The sequence below is a fragment of the Prenolepis imparis genome, unplaced genomic scaffold (genome assembly GCF_030444845.1).
Source record: "Prenolepis imparis isolate NDT839.2.m4 unplaced genomic scaffold, iyPreImpa1.0 SCAF_3, whole genome shotgun sequence".
Lineage (NCBI taxonomy): Eukaryota > Metazoa > Arthropoda > Insecta > Hymenoptera > Formicidae > Prenolepis > Prenolepis imparis.
Genome location: NW_028141161.1, coordinates 2,312,894 through 2,337,846, shown reverse-complemented (window position 1 = coordinate 2,337,846; position 24,953 = coordinate 2,312,894). Strand labels below are relative to the sequence as shown.

At 41.6% G+C, this 24,953-nt stretch overlaps 1 protein-coding gene across 1 annotated transcript; it reads right to left on the bottom strand.

Moving 5' to 3' along the window:
- Positions 1-23,727: 23,727 nt before the first annotated feature.
- On the bottom strand, positions 23,728-24,690 carry LOC145934227 (uncharacterized). The gene has a single exon (XM_083034598.1). The coding sequence runs from the start codon at positions 24,688-24,690 to the stop codon at positions 23,728-23,730; it is 963 nt and encodes a 320-aa protein (XP_082890724.1).
- Positions 24,691-24,953: the final 263 nt, after the last annotated feature.

The following is a 24,953-nucleotide window of genomic DNA, read 5'->3' as shown; positions in this document are numbered from 1 at the left end:
TGCGTACTGAAAGTAGATACCAAAATAACGTATTATATAAAATTTCAGTCGCGGCAAATTATTTTTTCAAATGTTTTTATTTAAAAAAGTTTTCTTTAAAAATTTTCTTTAAAAAAATTGGACACCGCATGTGCGAAGATCCACGCGCTGCCTATCGGCGGGGTGGGTGCGGGAGGGGGGCCGAAGGCCCCCCTTGCACCCCCCGTGTGTGTGTGTGTGTGTGTATACATACGTTTCTGATATGTGTGGATCTGTCCAATGGCGTGGAGCCCCCCCGTAGGGGGGGGGGGGCAAACTCACTGCATCCACGCATGTACTTTGCAAGATGAAACGAAGTTCACTCTACACCTAACATTGATATAATGTACCTAATCCTGAAGGATTACAATCCATTCAGGACAACACCTAGATATTTATTTATTCCTACTCTTGGCATTACCCGGAACTAACGACGAGGACGTGGGAGGTTTTTAGTTCCATATTTTTTCTACTTTTTGTTTTTGTATTTTTTTTACATTTTGTATTTTTTAATTTTTTTTTGTAATTTTGTTTTTTTTCAAAATTATATATGTAAATTATATATATTTATATATGTAAAAAAAAAAAAAAAAAGCAGAGAATTCTCTGCTTTAACCAAAAACACAAACTGATAATTACAAAGTATTCTCTGCTTTAACCAAAAAAAAAAACAACTGATAATTATAAAGTATTAATACTGTTATTGAGTTTAATTGAGATTTTACTTTTAGGTAAAAACTGTTGAAAAAATGATTTGCCGCGGCTGAAATTTTATATATTACGTTGTTTTGGTATCTACTTTCAGTACGCTAAAGGGCTGTTCCGAATTCGAAGTGTCCCATTCGGAAGAATATCCTATAATATTTATTTAACAAATAAATATGAATAATTTTTTAAATAATATAAATAACAGAAGAGAAATACGTACACACCACACACATCTATATAATTGAATAAAATAAAGTATAATATAAATAATCACAAAATGATAAAAATTTTGAATAACTTTTTTTCCTAGTACAAGTATGTCAAGAGATAAAATAACATAATGCCTTATTAAAACAGTGTCGACGTAAAATCGAATGCATAAGTGGAATATAAAAGTAAAATAATGATTGTGGATTAGAGATGACGAACCTTGATTCCAATATTATCGAGAAGGAGAGAGAGACAGAAAGAGAAAGAGATGCAAAGTGTAAAACTTTTTTAATATTTTGGCAAAAGCTGTGTATACTTTATTGAAGTAGGACGCTTGTCATTCATATTACATTTTAAAGTATAATTATGAGACATAGAAGAATTTTACCGGTGCACATAGGCATACATTAACGTAAATAAAATTTCATTAGTAACGGGATATAAAGATTTTATGAAAAAATATCCATATCTATGATACGGATATATTTTCTTCATTTTAAGGTGCATTATTCTCTTTTAAATATATATATATATATATATATATATATAATTTAATTAAAAAGAAAATATATACATGTACTGTAAATTGCTATGAATGTAGTCAACGAATAATTTGAATAAGGATTAAAAAGCTTTTTGATGACTGCATTTAAAAGTTGTTCAGTTCAACAGTAGCTGCAGACTATCGTTTTAACAATTAATCAAAAAAATTATCGCAACACGTAATTAATATCAAAATTTAGCATAAATTCAAATAAGCGTATCTTGTCGAAAAATTGTCGTATTTAAAAAATTTTTTATTTTAATTTTAAAGGGTAAAGTCTCTACTTTAAGGAACTTTTGTTCGATAGTAGGAATACTAGGCCGGTTCTAACACAGGTCCTCCGAGAGGGGCGCGGGGCAGGGGGGTTCTCCGTGGCGAGGGGGTATGACGTCACGCGGGGCGGGGGGATTTTGTAGGCGAGGGGGATGACGTCACGCGGGGCGGGGGCGCTTATCGCTGTGCGGGAGACGCTTATCGCGTATTGTTTTATATAAACAAAACAGCGTATTGTATTACTTTGAATTATCTAACATGTTTTATTATAAACAAAACACCGCAAAGTGAGCGCCGATATTCGGCCGCCCTCGCGGTACTTCCCCTCCCCTCCCCTGCCCATATGTGACGTTTCTTTCTCATTGTTTAGGAAGAATTCTTTTGCGATAATTTTGCCGACATTCGGCCGCCCTCGCGGTACCTCCCCCTCCCACCATCATCTGAGGGGATCTTGGGAGGTCGCGCTTATCGCAATGAACACGTCGGGACGTGTTTTTTTTCGCGGTAAAAGACCGTGTTGCATTACGCGCCGATATTCGGCAGCCTTTGCAGTACCTTTCCCCTCCCCCTAAGCGGAATTCTTTCTCATTGTTTAGGGAGCGCCGATTCCTTTGCGAACATCTCTCTCGCGTGCGCCTCTCGCGTTATCTCTTTCTCACGTGTGCCTCTCATTCTCTCATAAACGCCTCACGCTCTTTCTTCTAAGCGCTCTCGCGCTATCCCTTTCTCGCGTACACCTCTCGCGTTATCTCTTTCTCACGTGTGCCTCTCATTCTCTCATAAACGCCTCACGCTCTTTCTTCTAAGCACTCTCGCGCTATCCCTTTCTCGCGTGCACCTCTCGCGCTATCTCTGGTGGTCCTTAGCATCGCGTTCCCCTTCCCCATCTCTCGCTCTCTCATAAAATGCCTCGCGCTATCTCTTCTAAGCGCTCTCGCGATCCTTAAAATTTTATATACTCATATATTCTTATCTTTATATTCATTTATATTTTTAAAAATTTTCTATCCATTTTATATTATAATTTTATATCCATTTTATATTCACATTTATATACATTTACATACATTTATATTCATTTATATTCTTTTAAACACACACACACACACACAAACACAAATGTATAATACACATTTATTCATAATTAAAAATAATTAATATTAAATTAATATATTCATTTTAAAAATTCCTCTTCTTTTCCTTCACTGCGTCATCTCTCGCGTGCGCCTCTCTCGCGGTCCCTAGCGTCGCACTATCTCTCTTTCATGTACCTCGCCGAGCCATCTCTTTCTTCTCTCGCGCGTCATCTCTCGCGCTCTTCGCCGCTACATCTTTCTCTCGCGTTCACCTCGCGCTCTCTCTTTCTCTCCTAAGCGCTATCACTCTAGCAGTCCCTAATCTCGCGCTATCTTTCTCTCTTTCATGTTTCTCGCTGCGACACCTCTCTTGCGGTCCCTAGTCTCCTCTAAGCGCTATCTCTCGTGATCCCTAGCCTCGCAGTCCCTAGCCTCTCGGTCCCTAGCCTCTCAGTCTCTAGCGTCACGTTCCCCCTTCCCCGCATGACGTCATCCCCCGCAAGGACCAAGCAACTATTGGGGAGCTATACGTATAAGAGCTGGGACTGCTTACGGGTGGGAGAAAGATGGAGATTGGAAATGCGTGCAAAGAAATTACATCATAATTTAAACTTAAAAACTCTTTTATTCTTTTACATATTTTTTTCTTACATATTTTTTTCCTACATATTATGAACTAAAAACTAAAGCTGCCAGCTCACAATCGATGAGCTGATGCTTGTTGAAGGGGTCGCTAGCGTGTATTACATTTAATACTTCTTTATTATCCTTTACAGTGGACGCGATATTTGAAAATTGCGTAAACTTGATATCGACTGTATTGGTAATTTTAACTAATCGGTCAAAAGTTACATCGATGCATGGATCGAGATCGAACATACGGTGTAACGTCGATTCGATCATCATCATGCATACATTTGAAGATTCAAGACTTATTAACTTGGCGTCGTTAATCGTACGAACTCGCACTGTTAGTGGTCCAAGGCTTATAAAACTGTAGGCATCTTTAGAGTCGTTTCGAAGCAGATTCTGAATATTGTAACGTTGCTCGTAGAGTCCCTTCCACGCTTCGAGAGATAGTATCAGTTCCTTTCCTCGATGATCTCCTATGGCGATTTCCACGTAACTCGGTGGATCCACTTTGATACCAATTTCGAGGAATTTAAATCCCGTAGCTGTCAATGCATATCGTTTGCATAGTATACGAACCGCATGAGGCTTTAATGAAAAGCTGTAAAAATGAAATTAGTTTAAAAATAAAACAATTTGTAAAAAATATAAAGACATAAAAATAGAAAAATAGAAAAAGTTAAACTTACTTGTCGCATTTGTTCTCAAACGATGGAGTTTCATTACAATTCGGTATGTAATTATTCACATGTCTGCGGGAGCCGCTGCTTCCTTCAGCGTAGTACATATTTCCAGATTTTAAAAGTGAAACCACCAGTACGAACGGTTAACGCGACACTGATCGTATAAAGAAATTAATCGAGTGTTGTACATGACGCTTATTTTTAAAAGTAGTGGGGTAAATGTGGTGGGAGATTCTAGAATACTATTGGCGCTATGAAATTTAGGAGAAGGGGAAACGGCGCTCGGATAAAAAGAATTATTAGAAACGATTCGTGAGGAAAGGATTGGGGAAGGGGAATAAGAGATAAAACACATTAATGTTTAAATATTTTATTTTTCCAAATCTTGCAATTCTTTCTGGCGTTGCGACCACCAGTTAAATATTTTGAATACATTTTGTAATGCGCAATTCTTAACATGTTTTCCACATCGCATAGTGTTTTTAACATATAGATTATTTAGAGACTCGATATCGTCGTAATCAGCATCCAAGGTCTCAATAATGAAACCGTTTCCCGCATCATCCAATATATCGGCTAACCATTCTCGCTTTTCAAGTCCTTTTACATATACGAGAATGGATTCTTCTTCTTCTTCATGTGGTCCACCAACAATAGCTGTTGTAATCAAACGCTGAGCCATGCTATATGGAACGTTTCCATCATTCCATCGTAATCCATGATGATTTCGAGTCAACCATGAGGCTTGGTGTCTCTCCGAATTTATGAGCACATCTCATGGTACAGGACATGCGAAAAAATAATGTGATAAAATAAATCCTCTTCTCAGGATTGCCGCTTCCTTTACAATGAATTGTTTATTGAGGATAAAACCCTGTAGATCCACAAACGTTGGTACATGACGAAATCTCTCTCTTCGATGTATCAGTTTAAAAAGAAGAATGACAACCATCTCATAACACTTTGATTTATATTCTGCTATGCTTACCCCTCTCTAAATTGTTGGTGCATTTAGGTGATTTTGCGCACAACGTTGGTCAACGGGTTGTACTGGATCACGCGATCATGTATGATGAGACAGTATGCAGAGGTATTCATCGGCACGTTTTCCTTACACTCAAATTCCAATCTCACATCCACGGTTGCGCTCTTGATCGATTCGTTTTGTCGAGAACAATCGATAATTACGAATGGGCCGTTACGTAGAAACATTGAGACGGTGAGACTCGGCTCGAGATACTCGTATCCGTAATAGTTTTTGCAGAAACGCGCATACGTGTCGTACAGAATCGACCATCTGTTTTTATCGAAGTCCAGATTCATGTCGTCGTACGGATAACATTCCGAGTTCAGATAGAGTTTCACGTTGGTCAATTTACAATCGTCGAATCGACTCATATCCTCAGACATGACATTCTTCCGGCCTGTCTGCAGAGCAAAGATAACGTATCGTGGTTTCTCCAGCTGAGTCGCGGTTTTAATGGTCCACGAATGCTTGGTTGTACGCTGCAATAGCGGAAACTCATACAGATCCCACGAGCGAAAACCCATGCTGAGGTAGCGTCCGCTTTCCAGAGCGCGCAGCATAGACAGCTTCTTAATCTCGCTCAACAACACATGTGACATTCGCCATTGTATTTTGAATATATTGATCACAGGCTCCAGCGTCGAATCTCCAACCAGACAATTGTTGTCGTTGCGCGATCGTATTAAGATCAATTCGTGACGAGCGTTAATCACCACTCGTCTGTAATCATCGCAAAATCCCAATAACATGTAGAGCGGCACGCAAAAATTGAAGTTTCCATTCACAGTAGTCGAATCACTCCAGCTGGCGTTTCTTATAATCACGCTTCTATCGGATGATATCGTTACATAGTTTTTGAGCAAACTTATTATTCCCACGTTTCTGTTGCGATCAATCTCCACGCCATCGAGTTCATATCGAATCTCATCAAACATGAATGCGACGCAATTATTTCCCAGTATCACATCAGATCCTTCGGCTGGTCTATTTATCCTTAATTCTCCTTCGATGTATAGAAAACTGTCAAACGGCAACGTATACAAATCCTGTTGTTGTATGGGTATTTTTATCTCATCGCTGTGTCCGAACGTGGTGTTGGCGAACGGGTTGTACGTGTGAGTCTCAATTTTGATGATGCGATCGTCGAAGATTGGCTCTTCCCCGATGTTGAGAGTGTCGGTCATTGTTCAGATATTTCGCACCGCGAATCCCAAAGATTGTAAAAACGCAACGTTTGATGCGTTCAGTTTCTTTTTCTTGGCGCAACCGGATGATTGGATATTAGCGAATGTGGACGTTGTTGTTGTTGTCGCTGGCTCTGTAAAGATTGTGTTATCTCTCGTGTCTTTCGATCCGTTCAACACAAGCATCTCATACGCCGCACACGTACGTTATCGCTGTCGTCGTCGTACGTGCAATCTAATGGTGATCTCTTCTCCTCGAAAATCGAGCAATCGTCTGTCCTGTCGACAACGCGTAACGTTAAATCCGTAATGCTCCGTGCGATGATCGGCAAGTAAATGATGTGTGCCGGTGTTTCCGATATCTTATATCCTGGTGGTACCCTCGGTGAAAATTCATGTATCGTATGAACGAGTTTGCCGTTGCTGTACGCGCCCGCGGTCACGTTACACTCTACACGGATAATGTTCACGTTGATAATGTTAATCGGCATGTCCGACTCGTACCATTTTCGCGGCTGCAGTATACGGTTCGAGAATCCCAGCAGCGATCCAATGTTGTTAGGCTTGTTAAAATTCATTCTGTAGGCGCATTTGGTCTCACTCCTCATCGTATTGTAATTAGCGCGGAGCACTATCGGGTATTCTTCATCTTCAAAGTCACCATTGTCAATGTGTTTTTTATCGTCATCACGAACAGCGTGTCGCGGACGTTTTCGTGAAATTGCATGTTTCAAAAACTCATGTATCGCTTGCAGCTCGTACGATCCCTCGGAAATCGTAATTTCCGCGTCATCTTTGCCAAAATAAAATTTATTATTCGAGGAATTCACGTTCGATATCGTGTGATAAGTCTCAAAATCCGCTAGACCGAGTTCGTATTCATCGTCGCTCAAATCTATGGCGGGAAAGTAGTTTGCCGCGAGGACGCTACTCTTTCCAGTCAGCGTGAATGTCATAGATATATTGGCAAAACTGTTTAACGAATACTGAGTTAAATAATGCAATGTCCGTCTTTAAATTCACGTGTATCGACCGTTCGGAGAAACTGCAAACACAATTGTCCACAGATGCTCTGATCATAAGTTTGAACAGGTGTGTAATTGTATTGTATCTTTGTCACATTTAAATATCGCACCAATTCATTCGGTGGTCGAAGATTGCCAAAACTGTCGAAATATATAGCGCGATTCCCCCTCTTTGCGTACACCACCCAATGAGTACCTGATCCTTTAGCGTTATCCAAATTTATGATGCCGCTCTCGTTTTGATATATACCACCGATCGGTAGCGAATCACGCATGAAAACACCTCTAAAATACGGAATGTGCATACGTTTTGCCAGTTGTAGCAATTGTATGTTAGTAATTACGCCCTGTTACATTTTTAGCGTCTCTTTGACGTTTTTTTTTCCTCCTTTTTTCTCGTTGAAACTCCGTGTTTGTATAGAGCGAGATACAATCCGTGACCTTCCATGGCGCGATTGTGTGACGTAGCATCTCTTGCAACTGACGTTGTGCAGCTTTTCCGTCGTTCACCATTTTTGCTACACCAGCCGCTCCACCAATCATGGATCCAAGCGCGCCCAACATTGGTAGAATTGGCAATATGCCACCGCGTTTCGATACCGGAAGTATCCGTTTCTTCGTCATCTTTTTCTTTGTCTTCGTCTTCGTCGTCGTCTTCAGACCCATACCGAGCTTCGTCTTGGTTTTCATCGCTGCCCAGACAGCTGTGGCGGCGGCTCTTTCACCGAGAGTCGAATCTCTCGCAATGATACGAGTTCGCGCTTTGTCGGCGAGTACCTTATCCGCCACGTGTCTCTCGGTGAGATCGTTGCTCCGAGAGTACGCAATATCGTGTTCACGGCACGCCGTGTCCAATGGGTTAATACCTCGATCGCCTCTGGCTAATCGCTTTTGTAGCCGCGTGCCCGGACCACAAAACTGATAGCCGGGGAATTCGATTGGAAGTGCGTTTATTGCGTGATTTAATAGTCCTCTACCTATTTTTTTCACTGACATTCGCTGCAATCCTTTATCATCGGCGCTGGACCGTCGATGTGCGTTCGCTGCCACGGTCGATTGTAATGTTCGAAACAGCGGCGACAGGCCTGAATCTCTGGATCCGCCTTTATGTGTTCCGGAAGCTTGTCCCACACGTAGTGGATGTGATTTTCTCATTGCAGTAAAACTGCTTTTAGCACAAATTGCAGCTGTTCGGCGCTTAAACCGTGAATATCGGAGGCACTTGTTAGCAGAACAAACATTTTTTCGTTACTGAGCGATTCGTGGTTCCGCGCAGCTATAAATAGGCAAGCGTTCGATTCAATCGGGGAGTGGGAAAATGAGATTCGTGCGACAACCTTTGATGATACGCGTGACGAATTGCGACGACAGATTACGCTCGGTGGGGGACAACGCGGAGATGCGCAGACATGGTACGATGTTGCCGACTACTATACGCGCGATCGTTTGCGGCCCCTCGAATTGCGGTAAAACTAACGTCTTGATTAGTTTGATAGAAAGCCCGTACGGTGTTTGGTTCGAAAACGTGTACGTGTACTCAAAGTCGTTGCAACAGCCAAAATATCGGTATCTGGAGAATTTGTTGACGTCGATTGAAGAAATTGGCTACTTTACATTCTTCAATAACAGTGACGTCATTCCACCGAGCGAGGCATGTCCAAACTCGATTTTCATCTTTGATGACGTGGTGTGTGACAAGCAAGATACGATAAGAGAGTACTTTTCAATGGGAAGCCACTCGAACGTTGATTGCTTCTATCTCTGTCAGACGTACGCGAGAATACCAAAACATCTTATACGCGACAACGCGAACTTACTGATCTTGTTTAAACAGGACGGTACCAACTTGAAACACGTGTACAACGATCATGTGAATACCGACATGTCGTATGAAGATTTCAGTAAATTATGTCGTATTTGTTGGCAACAAAAGTATGGATTCCTAATGATAGACAAGGACAGCTTGCTTACAAACGGGCGATACAGAAAAGGATTTAACGAGTTTGCGATACCGCAAAACGATTAGTCGCTGCCGATATTCTGTCGAGAAGAGTGAAACGCGAGCACTCTGCAGACATGGCTGATAACCATAACATTCGCGAGCGTGAAAAGATTGCGAAGGAAATTGTGAAAACGAGCGAATCGATCCGTAAGAAACATCGTGCTTTAAAGACTGTTAAGATCGATGACGATATCGCAGTCAAGACTCACTTTAAACCTATTATCGAACCACTACAAAAGATTGTCGACAACGCGAGCTTGATCGCAGTGAAAAACGAACCTGAGAGTAAAGCTGACGTGAAAATTAAAACGTTACCCGCTGTTAAGCGGTACGAGGAGGAGGAGAAGGAAGATGCGACACCGAAAAAGAGAAAACGACCAGACACAAATTGCTCATCGACACCACGTACATCGGACGGATTTTTACTGGATGAACCACCGATAAGCTCTACACCGTCCACCTCTATACAGTCCGCGACAACGAGAATCCTACCATTCACAATACCCGAATCACTCGCAAACGAAAATGTTTCCGAAACCACAAGCAATTCACTTGAAACATCCGTTCGAAACACGTTACAAACGTCGGAAGGTCAAGAAATGTTGCGAGAGCACTTCGGACCACTGGGACAAAAATACATGGGCGCTCTCCTCGGTGGCGATAAAAAAAACGAGATCGATCACGTATATGGTGTCTATTTCGAAAAGGATGGAATGCTGCTCGGTAACAAACGATTTGACATGGATAAATATGATTCTATAATTATAGACAAAGTAAAGTACATTGGTACACCTGGATTATACGAGCGATTAGACTTCAAGAGGATTCCCGATGATGTTATTTACACGGAAGACGATATGCAAAAATACAAGAGCATATTATTGGCGACGAACGCGCATAAACGCAAATATGATGCGCAAGGTCAATTACGGAGCAACAGGGGATACAAATACAAACAAATAATCGCACCGTTGATGTCAATTGAAAAGAAAAAATCTGGAAAGGGTGTATTCATGCCTCAAGCGATGACGCTAACCGACAATAAAATCGATTACGTGCACTGGGACGATCCTAACGAGCTAGTGGATCGGGTACGATTGCTCGATGCTTCGCGCCGAGCTGGCCACAACGCTCACGACAACGAGATCCTGTCGATCATCGAGGAACTTCGCAAAGCAGGCATTATTATAAATTAAACGGGGTCTCGGCAAAACTAATCAATCGATCGGCGTCATTCGCATCGAAAAATGTTTATCAACAAATTTGGATTATTCGAACAGAGAAATGATGCAACTGGCACAAGCGATCATTGGGATAGATTGGTGAGAAGTTACGTGCGCGGAAACGCTCTGTGTCGTGTCGCTACAGACTATGATGCAAGATCGCGCAAGATTCGTCGTGTAGCGCAACCTGAAGCTGACACTGATGCTGTCAACAAACTGTATGTGGAATCCTGCGTTAAAAGATTGATGAATCAACAGAAAGAATCAGATGAGAAGCTGACTTCGTTCGAGAAGGACGTGCGAGCAGTACAGACTGCGATAAACGAACTTCAACGTACAGCTAATGCTAACTCAAAAACGACCTGAATGAGCAGCAGTGAACGGGTTAGGAGCGGCTATTAACGGTTATCGAACGGCTACGAACAATTATCGAACGGCTACGAAGGATTATCGAACTGCTATCTAACTACAATGAGTGGTAGTGAACGGCCTAGCAACAGCTGCGAACGAGGGTACGAACAACTCAAGCAGGGCTGCGAACGAGGCTACGAACAAGTCATTAAAGGCTACATACAAGGCTACTATCAACTCAGGAACGGCTGCGAACGGCTCAGGAACGGTTGCGAACGGGTCAGGAACGGCTACGAACGGGTTAGAAACGACTGTGAACAAGGCTGCGAACGAATCAAGAACGATTTTCGAATGGGTCAAGAACGGAAGTAAACAACGCAAGAACGGCTATGAACGGCTCAAGAACGGGTCAAGAACGACTACGAACGGCTCAAGAACGGGTCAAGAACGACTATGAACGGCTCAAGAACGGGTCAAGAACGGCTACGAACGGGTCAAGAACGACTATTAACGGCTCAGTAACGGAAATGAGCGATAAAACAAACAGCAGTAAACGACGATCGGGAAAAAAAACCGACGAAGCGATGAAACAACATAGTTTGGAGAGACGGCAGTTGGTGAACGAACTGCACGCGCCGGCGAGAAAAAATTTTCCCCGAAGACATGTCATAGTGCGAGGATACGATGATCTGTGGCAAGCCGACATCGTCGAGATGCGTCCGTATTCTCGTTTCAACAAAAGTATCACTACATACTCACCATCATCGATTTGTTGAGCAAGTACGCGTGGGCCGTACCACTCAAGAGTAAAGGTGGAAGCGAGACGGCTGACGCTATCGCCGAAATAATTCGAGATAGCAAGAGATGCCCGAAAAACATGCAAACTGATATGGGGAAGGAATTTTACAACGGTGATGTGCAACGGCTTATACGGAAACATGACATCAATCATTATTCTACATATTCGGTAATGAAGGCATCGGTCGTCGAGCGATTCAATCGTACGCTGAAGAACGACATGTGGAAGATGTTTACGCTGAATGGAACTTACAAGTGGACCGACGCGTTGCCGCGACTCGTATCGGATTACAACGCGCGCAAGCACCGAACAATCGGCATGCGACCCGCCGAAGTCACCCCTGCGACCGCTGATAAACTTTTAAAAACGGTATATAGTAACATAAAGATTGCCGCTCCAGCGAAATTCAAAGTAGGTGACTCGGTACGCGTTAGCAAGTACAAGAAACTTTTCGAGAAGGGTTACATGCCAAATTGGACGACGGAGGTTTTCAAGATTGTTAAAGTGCAGCGTACTAATCCCGTAAGCTATCTATTCGAGGACTATCGCAAAACATCTGTCGCTGGAGCGTTTTACGAGTATGAGTTGCATCGCGCGAATTATCCGGACGTGTATCTTGTGGAGAAAGTACTGCGCAGGAGGGGTGACGAGGTTTACGTGAAATGGCTGGGATTTGACAATTCACACAATTCTTGGATACATAAGGACAATGTGATTTAATTCATATAGACTATTTATTTTAAGAAAAATATAATGTGTACAACGTATAAAATATATAAAATATACATGAAATATATGAAATACAAAATCTTTATTAATACATCCTTTCCTTTAATCGTTACAATATATTACACATATGTTACATAACAATATATCATACACACACACACACATTATACTACATTATATTTTATAAGGGTATCTGGTAATGTCCCCATGGTAATGTGTCGGTCGAATCAGGTATAATATACCGCTTATCGTCGTACGGACTTAGAGCAATTTTTGTCTCGCGGATGGTATACACTTCATGCAATTTCGATCTAATACATGACTGCTGACGTGTCATTTCAATCTCTTCATTCAGGCATCGCGTATAATCGTCGAATGTTATACTACGCGCTACGACATTACTTTTGACACCTTTTGCTTTTTTAGTGTCTTTTTTGCCGTCCACCCTCACCGCGTACATTTTTGCTCTAAGCCCGACGAATTCGGACATTATCGCGCCGTTATTCTCGTCTTTCATCAAGCCTGGCACCTTTTTGTTTGCATGCGCTATACCGTACGCGTTGTCAATTGGATAATCGCTCGTATCGAATCTAGCGATATCGCGTTTCATGTTCTCGTACACATCATCGCACTCGATGTGATATATTAAACTGTCGGTGTCGGTGTACATCTTTCACGATAGAGCGGTGACATGTACTCATAGTGAAATTCTTACAGACACACTTTCGATATATCGAGTATACACATACCAACATAGATTGGTTTGTTAAATTTTACTTCTAGTTTACGTAATTCAACGGCGATTAAATTTTCTGCAAAGACGCTCCTGCTATGGAAATTTGGTTTCGCGATCATCGCTTCCGCACCGTATCGTCCGTCCCACTTTGTCAATAATTTTACATCTACATGATTTCGAACGTTTTCCATAGTTTTGCCGAATACCGCGTTGTTCATCAATTTGTACAAATTTTTTTCAAAATCATTTTTCGCTTGTGTTCTAAATTTTGTATTGAGTTCGATGTAATCGCGGAGCCATGCGGATTGAGTAAATTGTAATACGCGATGTATCTTTACGATACGAAGACCGTGACGTGTGCACTGCTGCAGATTGCGATAATGTATGACGTAACGCTTCTTGTCATATAGCGTCGCGAGGAGCTTATCTTCCCGCTTGCCGGGCGGCTTGTCGCGCGTCGGACAGAACGGTAGGTCAATGTGTGTGTTGTGTTTATTTTGTGGGTACTCTAGATCAACCTTGAGAATATAACCTGTGAGCGAATCCGGAGCGATCGCGTTAACGTCAAAGTTTGAAACGTCTTCGACCCATCGAAAATCGGCATAAGGCAATGGTTGACACATTGCCCATCCATACAAATTATTTACATCGAAGTACATAAGGTACGACAATGGTTTCGATGGATCATATGACTGCATGTACTTGTTATTAGCATGCGCGTATCTGTTGGAGCATTGACTTAGACCACCGCGTATACCCCGTTCACTAAACATAACCATGTCGATATCGGTAAGCAATTCAAACGTAATATTTGTATGTTTTAGCATCACGTTCCATGTATACCCGGGAAGAGTATAATAATACGCAGGATCGAGTCCGTAATTCGCGATGCAAGTGTCGCGGAAATTTTCAAAAATATCTGCTAATAACAAGACATCAGTTTTTAAGTACAAATCGCTATATTTGCCTAGAGTTCGAAGGGAGAATCGATTCCAGACGTTCTCAGCGTGCGCGTAATCGCTCTCGGATACAGTGTCACCGGTCAAGGAACTATAAAACGATTCGCGCGGCGGTAAACGCGTGTCCTGCAGCTTGTCCACGCAGTCAATGTACTCGTACGGAAAGACACCTTTTCGCGTCAATAATTCGAAATTGTGAGTGGATAATGCGGAAAAATTGAAATGTAAAATTTTTAACTTATTCTTATCGAGAAAAGATGCTAATTTGTCAAGACTAGCACTGAGAAATTTGTATGAATCGATGAATCGTAATTTTATGCAAGCTTTCCGATCTTTGTCGTCGCCATCGGTACTATTGACAGTCTTTGTAAATGAAATGTATTTTTCTTTTGTTATTGGAAGCACATCTACACGTCCTTCGTATGCGGTAGCTATTTCTTTTATGATAAAATGTGCGTCATAACCGGATAGATTGTGGAAAACTACAGGAATGACATAAGAGGCTTTGTAATTTAGATTACAGTTTGAGTGCGCGGGACCCCTGTATCGCCCGGTCAAATGACAATGATCGCGTACTCGATTATCGTCCAGCGCAAACGGTTTTTCACAAATGTGACATTGCGTGGCGCTATGAAATTTTTCCCACTCGTCTGATGTTAAATTTATCATGGGGACATTATCAGATAAAATACCCTTTATGCGATGCGCTAATTCCTCGAGTTTGTTGGCGAACCACGTGACACAATCGGCACTGCGATAAGATCGGTATGCGGATAATGTTTCATCGTACGAGCATTGCACATAGTACCCAACGCTAAATACCTCGTGATGTTGATCGTATGACACGTGTTCCGATGTCTTCCTCAGCACACACTCCAAGTCGGCATACACCATGAATGGAAGCCGCTCTTTTCTGTTGTAGTTGTCGAAGCCGAGCCTCTTATCTTTATCGCTTGGTAACCGGATAGCGCAGTCGTTCATTTCTCCACAGTCTACCGTATGTGCCTGCAACTTGTCCTCTGATCCGAAATAATGCAAGCATCTGTGAAAGAAATTACAATTTTATTTACAATTTTATTTACAATTTTATTTACAATTTTATTTACAATTATATAATTTGCAATAAATATACATACCGATCGCAGATATATTTCTTGTGATCTTTTTTGCTCAGTTGCGAGCTTACGAGGCGAGACAGATTTTTGATATACGCGAAATGTCCAACGTTGTCGTTCTCCTCCTCCACGTACAGCAAATTTACATGTTTTTCTTTTTTCTGATCGGCGAGTCTTATCGGAAGAATTGATAGTTCCTTCTTCCTCTCGATACCGTACACGTTGATTGAGATGTTGTTTATATGTTCAAACTTTTTTATTTGATTCAACCTTATCGGAAACTCAATGTTTTGTAAATTTAACACCGTCGTATAGTGCGGATATGAAGATTATCGTTCCACATTTCTTTCAGCGGGGTACAGAGCGGCCACCACTGACCACGCGAAACATGCATTGTCTTTAGATTGCACGTTCATCACTGCTCTCTTCGCCATAATTTCTCGCGGTAATTTAATATGGCATCCCGCGCGCATAAGATTGCACTTGTTGACGTTGACCGTAAGATCGAGGATTCGTGACAATGCCCATCCGCTATCACGTTCCTGAAACTCTTCGAGAGACGTCAATATGGTTTCGATGACGTGCCGCTCATACCACTCGCGTAAATCGGACGTGCGAAAAAGTTCATAATTTCTTGTGTTAATACTTTTGTTGGCGCGCTTATCACCTGTCACAAACTCACCGTTGAACACAGTATTTACTTTTACACAGTTGTGTATTTTTATAACGTCTTGCACTTGCTCGAGTACTACACTACTAGCATCTTCCAAAAATTGTCGCGGTTCGATATAGTCTGCGTTAATCACCGCACCGGTCAGTATACGATTTTCAAACGCGGTATCGATCTCTCGCCAAACGAGTCTTCCCGCGTTATTGTCGCCACTGTAATTACCACCACTGGATATAAACTATCTCTGCAATCGAGTTTTTGCACCCTCGAGTCGCGCGATTCTAGCAACCAAAGATTATCTATATCCAATGGAGAGTCGCGGACGCTTGACACGACTGTTTTCTTCGAGCAGTTTGATAAATTCCTCGCAGCGCAGCGCCCATTCAAAATACTCGCCCAAGGTGGCGATTTGATGGGACCGCTCCAACAGGTCGCGTTCAGTCTGCTCGATGTTTTCCATTTTTCCACACTTTTTAAAATCACGTTCTATAGAGCACTTGCACCCGCTATACTTTTTTTCGACCGACGTATCTGTGCGCTTGCAAATTACGTACTATGGTTTGAAGTGGCAGCAGTCCTTATTATATTTCGTCTAATCATTTCTTCCCCTCTTCATGATTAACGGATTGTTTAATTACATATCAGAAAAGTGATCTCCCTTCATCGCGTTATCGCTTTTGACACAAAGCGGCCGGACATCGGCGCTCATTTTTGTTTATAAAAATTCAAGCGGCCGGACATCGGCGCTCATTTTTGTTTATAAAAATTCAAACGGCCGGACATCGGCGCTCCCTAAACAATGAGAAAGAATTCCGCTTAGGGAGAGGGGAAAGGTACCGCAAAGGCTGCCGAATATCGGCGCGTAATGCAACACGGTCTTTTACCGCGAAAAAAAACACGTCTCCCGACGTGTTCATTGCGATAAGCGCGACCTCCCAAGATCCCCTCAGATGGTAGAGGGGAGGGGAGGTACCGCGAGGGCGGCCGAATGTCGGCAAAATTATCGCAAAAGAATTCTTCCTAAACAATGAGGAAGAAACGTCGTAGCCTTTGGGCAGGGGAGGGGGAGGGCGGAAGTACCGCCAAAGCGCGTCATCTTATGGGGGAGGGGAGGGGAAGTACCGCGAGGGCGGCCGAATATCGGCGCTCACTTTGCGGTGTTTTGTTTATAATAAAACATGTTAGATAATTCAAAGTAATACAATACGCTGTTTTGTTTATGAAAAACAATACGCGATAAGCGTCTCCCGCACAGCGATAAGCGCCCCCGCCCCGCGTGACGTCATATCCCCTCGCCACGGAGAACCCCCCCGCCCCGCGCCCCCCTCGGAGGACCTGAGTTATAACCGGCCTAGTATTCCTACTTTCGATTTTGATTTTATTCTCTCCCCCTTTCTCCATCCCTTTAGTAGGTGGACGTGTTTTTTTTTTTCAAAAAATTGCATAGTTTGACGAACTCTACGGAGTGTATTAAATTTTTTTCGCAAATATCATCATAACTATCGTAAAATATGGACTTTTCTCTACAAATTAAAAAAAAATTGAATACCGTACGATTTTTTTTCGCGAAGTTACAGCATATCAAAGTTATCTATGCATTTTTGCCTATATATTTAATTACCGCCAACATTAGCATTACCCGATGGACACTACGGGGAGGTTGCTGGTCGGATTTTGCCCATCGTGTGTGTGTGCGTGCGTGTGCGTGTGTGTGTGTGTGTGTGTGTGTGTGTGTGTGTGTGTGTGTGTGTGTGTGTGTGTGTGTTGGGGCAGGGATATATGTGTTCGTATTTAAAATTGTATATTTCTGCCTCGTCTTCGGATGATCTCTTGCAGGCGCTCACGCATATTAATGCAGGCTCTAATTGTGGCTTGTAGAATTTCGAATCATATTTGATGTAGGACTGCTTCCAATTGCTGGAAATTGGTTGGTTGTCTTTCAAAATCATGCAGCCATCTTCCCATAAAAGGTCATCCGAAGACGAGACAGAAATACACAATTTTAAATACGAACATATATCCCTGCCCCAACACACACACACACACACACACACACACACACACACACACACACACACACACACACACACACACACACACACACACACACACACGTTGGGCAAAATCCGACTAGCAACTTCCCCGTAGTGCCCATCGGATAATGTTAATGTTGGCGGTGATTGAATACATAGGCAAAAATACATAGGTAACTTTGCTTTGCTGTAATTTCGCGAAAAAAATCGTACGGTATTCAATTTTCTTTTAAATTTGTAGAGAAAAGTTTTTACAATAGTTATGATAATATTTGCGAAAAAAATTTAGTACACTCCGTAGAATTCGTCAAACTATGCAATTTTTTGAAAAAAAAACACGTCCCTCCTTTTAAAGAGATGGAGAAAGGGGGAGAGAATAAAATCAAAATCGAACGAAAGTTCCTTAAAGTAGAGACTTCACCCTTTAAAACAAAAAAAAAATTTTTTTAAATACGACAATTTTTCGCGGAGATACGCTTATTTGAATTTATGCTAAATTTTGATATTAATTACGTGTTGCGATAATTTTTTTGACGAGTATATATCTAATAATCTACTCTCTCTACAGTATATATTTCTGTAAATAATATTTCAGACTATTGCTAATTAAGGACAAATGCGAAAAAAATGGAAGCTACGTAGAGTGAGAATTTGATAATCTTCCTGGAACGAAGGGAGCAAATTGGAAAGGGCTTATGATTTAATGAATACACACAACGAGAGCCGATTACAAAATTTTCGAGCCCAATTTCTTTTTAGGTCAAAGTACGTCATATCGCGAGGGCGCTAGGACACGTTCATTCGCAAGCACGTGGTGATACAGAGGTCGCCCTGAGAGAATCGCGAGTTTTCAAACTCCACAGCAGTCAGTCGTCAGCCGCCCGTGCTGAACCAACCCGGAGTGCTATTCTCTTAAATCTCATAAACTTTGTTTCTTCTCATTGTTAATGCAAGGCTAACATACCGGAATCATTAGATCTCTGCTGGTAAGTGATTAATTAATAAAAATAATTAATTTAACAGACAAATAAATTTGAGTATAAATGTTTTTCAACTCATAAATACTCAGCGAGAAAGAGAAAGGGAAAGAAGGGGGGAGATATGTATAATATATATATAAAATAAAAATAAATTGTTAATTTATGCAAATATTTTCTTTAACAGATTTTGTAAACTTTGATACATTTTAAATATGAATCGTGAAAAGACGACTTATTTTATATATGATCAATAGTAAATAGTTTTATAATAATTAAAAACACACATACGTTGGGGATCGATAAAAGCTCGTTAACCATATGCATTGCTTAGTTACAGTTTCCTTTTGTTTTTGTCCACAATCGTAGCTTGTTACGTGATAGTTAGTTAGTGGACTCCACGATTCTTTTCTTTCGGAGAACGCAAGGCGATATTCTAAATATCGCAGACGCACACATAAACTACGATCTGATAGGCGAAGAAAACATATGCCAAGATAATCTAATAATAATAGTAAAGAATCGTTACGTTCTGTGGACTCCACGATTCTCTTCTTACTGAGAACGCAAGGCGATATTTTAAATATCGCAGACGCACAGATAAACCGACGATCTGACAGGCGAGATAAACATATTCCGAGACAGTTTCATCGTAAAAGTAAAGTATAAATACAGAACTTGAGAAGCAAACAGATCAACTCATAAAATTCAAACTATAACTCATTATATTCGAAGAAATTAAACTATAGTCGACAGTTCTCTAAACGAAACCAACACTCGAAAACTAATAAAAATTTAGAAGAAAGACTAACAACGATAACCGAACCTAAACAATTCTCGCCTGACAGATCGTCGTTACGCGATATCTGCCTGAGATAAATTCGAGAGGGTAATAAAAATATCAACCTCACTTGACTATAACAAATTCTCCATTGGTCGAAACCTAGAGCCCTAAACAAAAGCCCTAACCAATCATAGTAATTGTAAAATTAAAAGAGACGCCTCCGGGACCCAAAGGGCGTCATTGAAAAATTTCACTATTCGTCAGGAAATGTTAATAAACCAATGGAGAGGAGGAGCAAGAAGGTTGATATACCCGCGACATCCCTCGGAAGAGCAGATTTTACTCCGGACTCTTGAGCATAATTTTCCGCAAACGACTATCCGGCCTCATACTTGGACCTTTACGGACTTTTCGAACACGATTCATTCAAAAATTCGGCCTCGCTCGAACGCAGATTTCGACGCTCGTTTTTTGTGTGAATAAAAACAGAAAGTGAATGCGACAGCGACAGTGAACAATAGTGAGTTCACAAAACCGGATACAGTACAAGCCAGATCTCCACCTTGAGGCGCTTGACTCGACGCAAGTTTTTCAAATTCTCTATCAACACACCCCATAAGAAGTAAGTTATCAAGTGTGCTACATTCCCACCTCTATACTTAAAAATAATTCTGGGACTTCAATTAAATTATATTTGTTTTCCTTTTTGATTTATTTATTATCCTTGTTTACTTCTAACTCTGAAAAACTGTCTTTTCTCCCTCCATCCTTACCCCTCTCTCTCTCTCTTGAAATCACTCTGGATTTCCCGCAATAGCGGAGCAATCCGTGATTTCTTCCATCCCCTTATCTTTTGAAATCACTCTGGATTTCCCGCGATAGCGGAGCAATCCGTGATTTCTTCTCTCTGTCTCTCTGTCTCTCTCTGTCTCTCTCTCTCTCTCTGTCTCTCTGTCTCTCTCTCTCTCTGTCTCTCTCTCTCTCTGTCTGTCTCTCTCTCTCTCTCTCTCTCTCTCCCTCTCTCTCTCCCTCTCTCCCTCTCCCTCTCCCTCTCCCTTTCCCTCTCTCTCTAAATAACTAACTAAATTATTAAATAATTAAAATATCAAAATTATATAAAAATAAATATATATATACATCCCCCTTTTTTTTCTCTTACGAGAACTCCCAGAGTTATTTTTCAGTAAGAATTCTCCTTGTCCGGTTATTTTATTGTTCGCTCTCGTAGTGGAAAATCCAAGGAGACGACCCTCGCGAGCCGCGGCTAAATTGGCGCGAAACCGGCGTTATAGGCGGTTGAGGAAAGCGTTGGGTCGGAGTCTGGCTGCGGGCGAAACCTATGGCTCCTTAAATAATATTAATACACCGACTCACACGGACACAACCAATACATATCACCCTACGGTCTCTCCTATTTCTTCACCCGAACGTACAGAAACCCCGCTGATTCCGTCCCCCGCTATCCCTGCTTTTGCAGAACCTTTCGACTCTCCGCGAACTCCTTCTCCTCTTCCTCCCGAACCCGCTATACCTCAGCGGCCTCTTCCCCTATCCCCTCTGTTTCCTCCGGGAACGACGACTCTCCGCGGAGCCCTTCTCCCCTTCTTCCCTCTGCTTCTCCCGAATTTCCCGATCCACCTAGATCTCCGTCTCCAGCTCCCTCAACCATCAACCTTGAAGATTCTCCTCCCTCCTCCCCAACGCCCTCTAAAAATCGGGAACATCCAGAGGAGTTTGAAACAATAGATATCGGGGACGACGATTCTGAAGAATCGGAATCGCCCGCCAAGCTCACATACGAGCAATTTCGAGCTTGGTTAATAAATCAGCTCCCTGGGATACGAAAAGTTCCAGAGGGAGCTTTTACAATTGGTCCAGGTACCCTGTAGACCATGAAGGATTACGAGAATTTTTAGAGACCATAGATAGAAATAACATCATTCCCTAATATGTTCCCGGGCGCAGACATCCCCAGCCGTCCCTGCACACCTTCTCCTACGAACTTATCCCCCCTCCACCGCCAAAATTACCGAACTAATATGACCCTAACACACACGAACACGTTTTTATATTTCTATTAATTATTTAATGAAACTATTGTAATTACCAATCGGGACCTTAAAATTTAAACAATAACTTATTCCCCTCTCTGCCCCGATTGATGACCACCGTACTAATGTATCACCCGCGACCCATACACATACACTCACACTTTCATTAGCGAACATCTCTGATTATTATTAATATTATCATTATGTATAGAATTTCGTTTGCTGCGTTATTAGAAATAAATTTATAATTGTAACGTAAATGGTTTCTGTTAATTTATAACCCGTTCCCACTCATTCCCGTAAACCGAGATCGCACAAGGTCCCATCCTGCGCAAAAGAGATTAAATTCTTTTGCCGAAAAGGGACCACCGAGCGAACGGCCCTTTAAATAGAGTAAGAGCGACCCTTGCGGTCGTTGACCTATTTGGGCCCAGACGTTCGTTCGACTCGAACAGACGTGCCGCATGCGTTTGTTCGAAAGGTAATTTAGTTACGTCTTTCCTTTCGACTCTTCCTTCCTTGAGTCTGGACGTAACACAATGTTATTGCAATATATCTTCAATTTATATGACATAGTAAGTGAAATTTAAATAATATTTAAACATATATAATATGTAAAGTGTGAAATTCTGTAAAGTGTATGTATCATAAATCTCCAAAAAATATACATAATATCAAAAATTTATTCTAATTTCCGGAATCGCTACTAGTTTTTTAACTACGCGATCATTAAAGGGCGCGCTTAATGATGTTTTGATATTACAATATGCATTTATTCGCGACACAGCAAAGCAAACACCATCGTAGTCCGCATTTTCGGAAAATTCTATCCTCTTGAATGATGCATATCTGCCGATAACGAACATTGCAGCTTCCTATAATCGATTTCACGTGCCACGACGAATAATGGTTGACACGATCAGCGATCCGTCCTATCCATCTTCCTATGTAAATGATTCGGTACAAGGGAGATCGTAAGCCAGCCAGTTCAATTTCCATCGTCAGAGGTGTGTACACCTACACGAGCGATCCGCAGTAGTACTATGTCAGCTATAGCGGGTCAAAACAAACCCCCACCACTCGACCACTGGCGCCGACCCCCCACCACTCGGTCACTGACGTCGTCCCCCCACCACACGGTCACTGACGTCGTCCCCCCACCACTCGGTCACTGACGCCGGTTTTTGGTCGGATAAGTCAGGACTCCCCGCTGGTTTTCGATTAGATAAGACAGGGTCACACCTCATATCTGGTAGCGATATTATTATTAGTGATAATGAAGCACTTAAAAGTTAAACAATAGAAACAAAGGTCGGTGACGGCTTGATGAAAGAAATAACAAAATTATCGCACGGTTGAAGATTACAATAGAGCTTTACTAGAGTGTTTCGCTGTTAAAAGAGAAAAAGGAAAAAGTGGAAAGAAAATACTGGATAATTTAAATTTAAAAAAAAGACACATTTATTCATGGTGATTTTACAAAAGTCAATATACTTATTACAAATACATAGGGTTAAAAGTGATACATAGGAGTATGTTATTAAAATTACAGAATGATATCAGTAAGCAACTACGATGACATGTTTCTTATTTTAGAGGAGAAAAATTTTGCGGAATAAATTTACGACTAATCGGTCGTTGTGTTCACAATTTTCGGTAAAAAAAGTAAGAAACTGATTAAGATCGTAACCGACAGATATATAATATAGAAATACACAGCTAAATTGTCCGCAAGTTTGTGAAAAAAATCCTTGTAGTTGTCGAGTGTTCCATCGATGGATGATGGAGTTTCGTCGAAGACGAAGGAGAAATCCGGGTTCCAGGGGTGGTATTCCATAGCTGTCGAAGTAGGTGCCTGTTCCGTGTTCATCGAGGAAAAAGGCGACCCAATGTTCTCCAGGTCGATTATGATCGTCTGTGTTAGCGACGATAGCCGTCGACCTCGTCCACACCCTCGGAACTCTGTCGGAGGGATAGACACCCACATGCTTGGCATCGATATGGCGCAATGCTCATAGAATTTCGCAAGAGTTCATTTTTTTGGTACAAAGACGAACGCGTGGATCCTGGTATTATTTGAATAACTTCGGCTTTTATTTCTCCCTCTGTAACGTTTTCGCTCGTCAATTTGAGCTTCGCAAGACTTTCTTCTTTTTCTTCTTCTTTTTCAATCGCCTGCTCGGCTCTCGACAATTTTTTTATCTCTAATACATTATCCGTTTGAGTTTTAATATTATGAATTAGAACGGGATTGCCATTTACGTTGCTAGCAGAATAATCCTTGTCGCAGCTGGTTTTCACGCTTTCGTAGCTGACGTCGTCGTCGCTGTCACTCAATTGATAATTTTCGGGGGAACTACAAGTATCGGGTTGACTTACGCTGAGAGTATCGCTGCTGCCGCTATTATTTTGATCGAGTAGCCAACGTTTCAATTTGTAAGCGTTATGTAACGCGCAATGAAAGATTTTTCGAATTCCGTGATGAACGCAATATTGTCCGCACTCTTCCTCTAACATTAGATTTTTGAATGCTGGAGAGATACCTTTCAAATTATATATCTCTCTGGAAAGTAGATTTCGCAAGTAGTGTGCTTTTTCACTGCCTCTAACGTAAATGTGACGCGTGTGCCTTATAATTTCACGTAAATGCAATGTAAAATATTTTGGATTAGCCTTGCCATCGAACCATTCGATCCCATGATAATTTCGTGTGAGCCAGCAGTTTTGTCGTCTTACTTTTTCGGGTAATTCAGTGAACGGATGCGGCGGCATCATAATCCAGTGGTCGACGATCGACGCATTAATCGCGACAACCGCGACTTCCTTGGGAAGAAACTTCTCGCTCGCATCGCGGAAGCCTTGTATGTCGATGACTATATCCATATTGCGAAGAAAAAACTTAAACGATTTTGTTGGCGAGGTTTAAGCTTTTCACGAACCGTCGACGAGAGCGTCTCGAAGGAAACTGATATTTCTTTTCGTTACATTATAAGTTCTTTTCTCGTGAAACGCATCGGCGAATGAAAGTGGAGGAGGGTGGGGATATGAAAAATACGTAAAAATTTTTAATCGAGTATGTTGCAACGAGAGGCATACCGTGATAAAAAATTTAACCGGAAAAATCGACAATGACTTGACGAGACAAG

Bases quoted from the DNA above. Each gene is read 5' to 3' on its own strand.
- LOC145934227 (XM_083034598.1), bottom strand. From the start codon at position 24,690: ATGGATATAGTCATCGACATACAAGGCTTCCGCGATGCGAGCGAGAAG.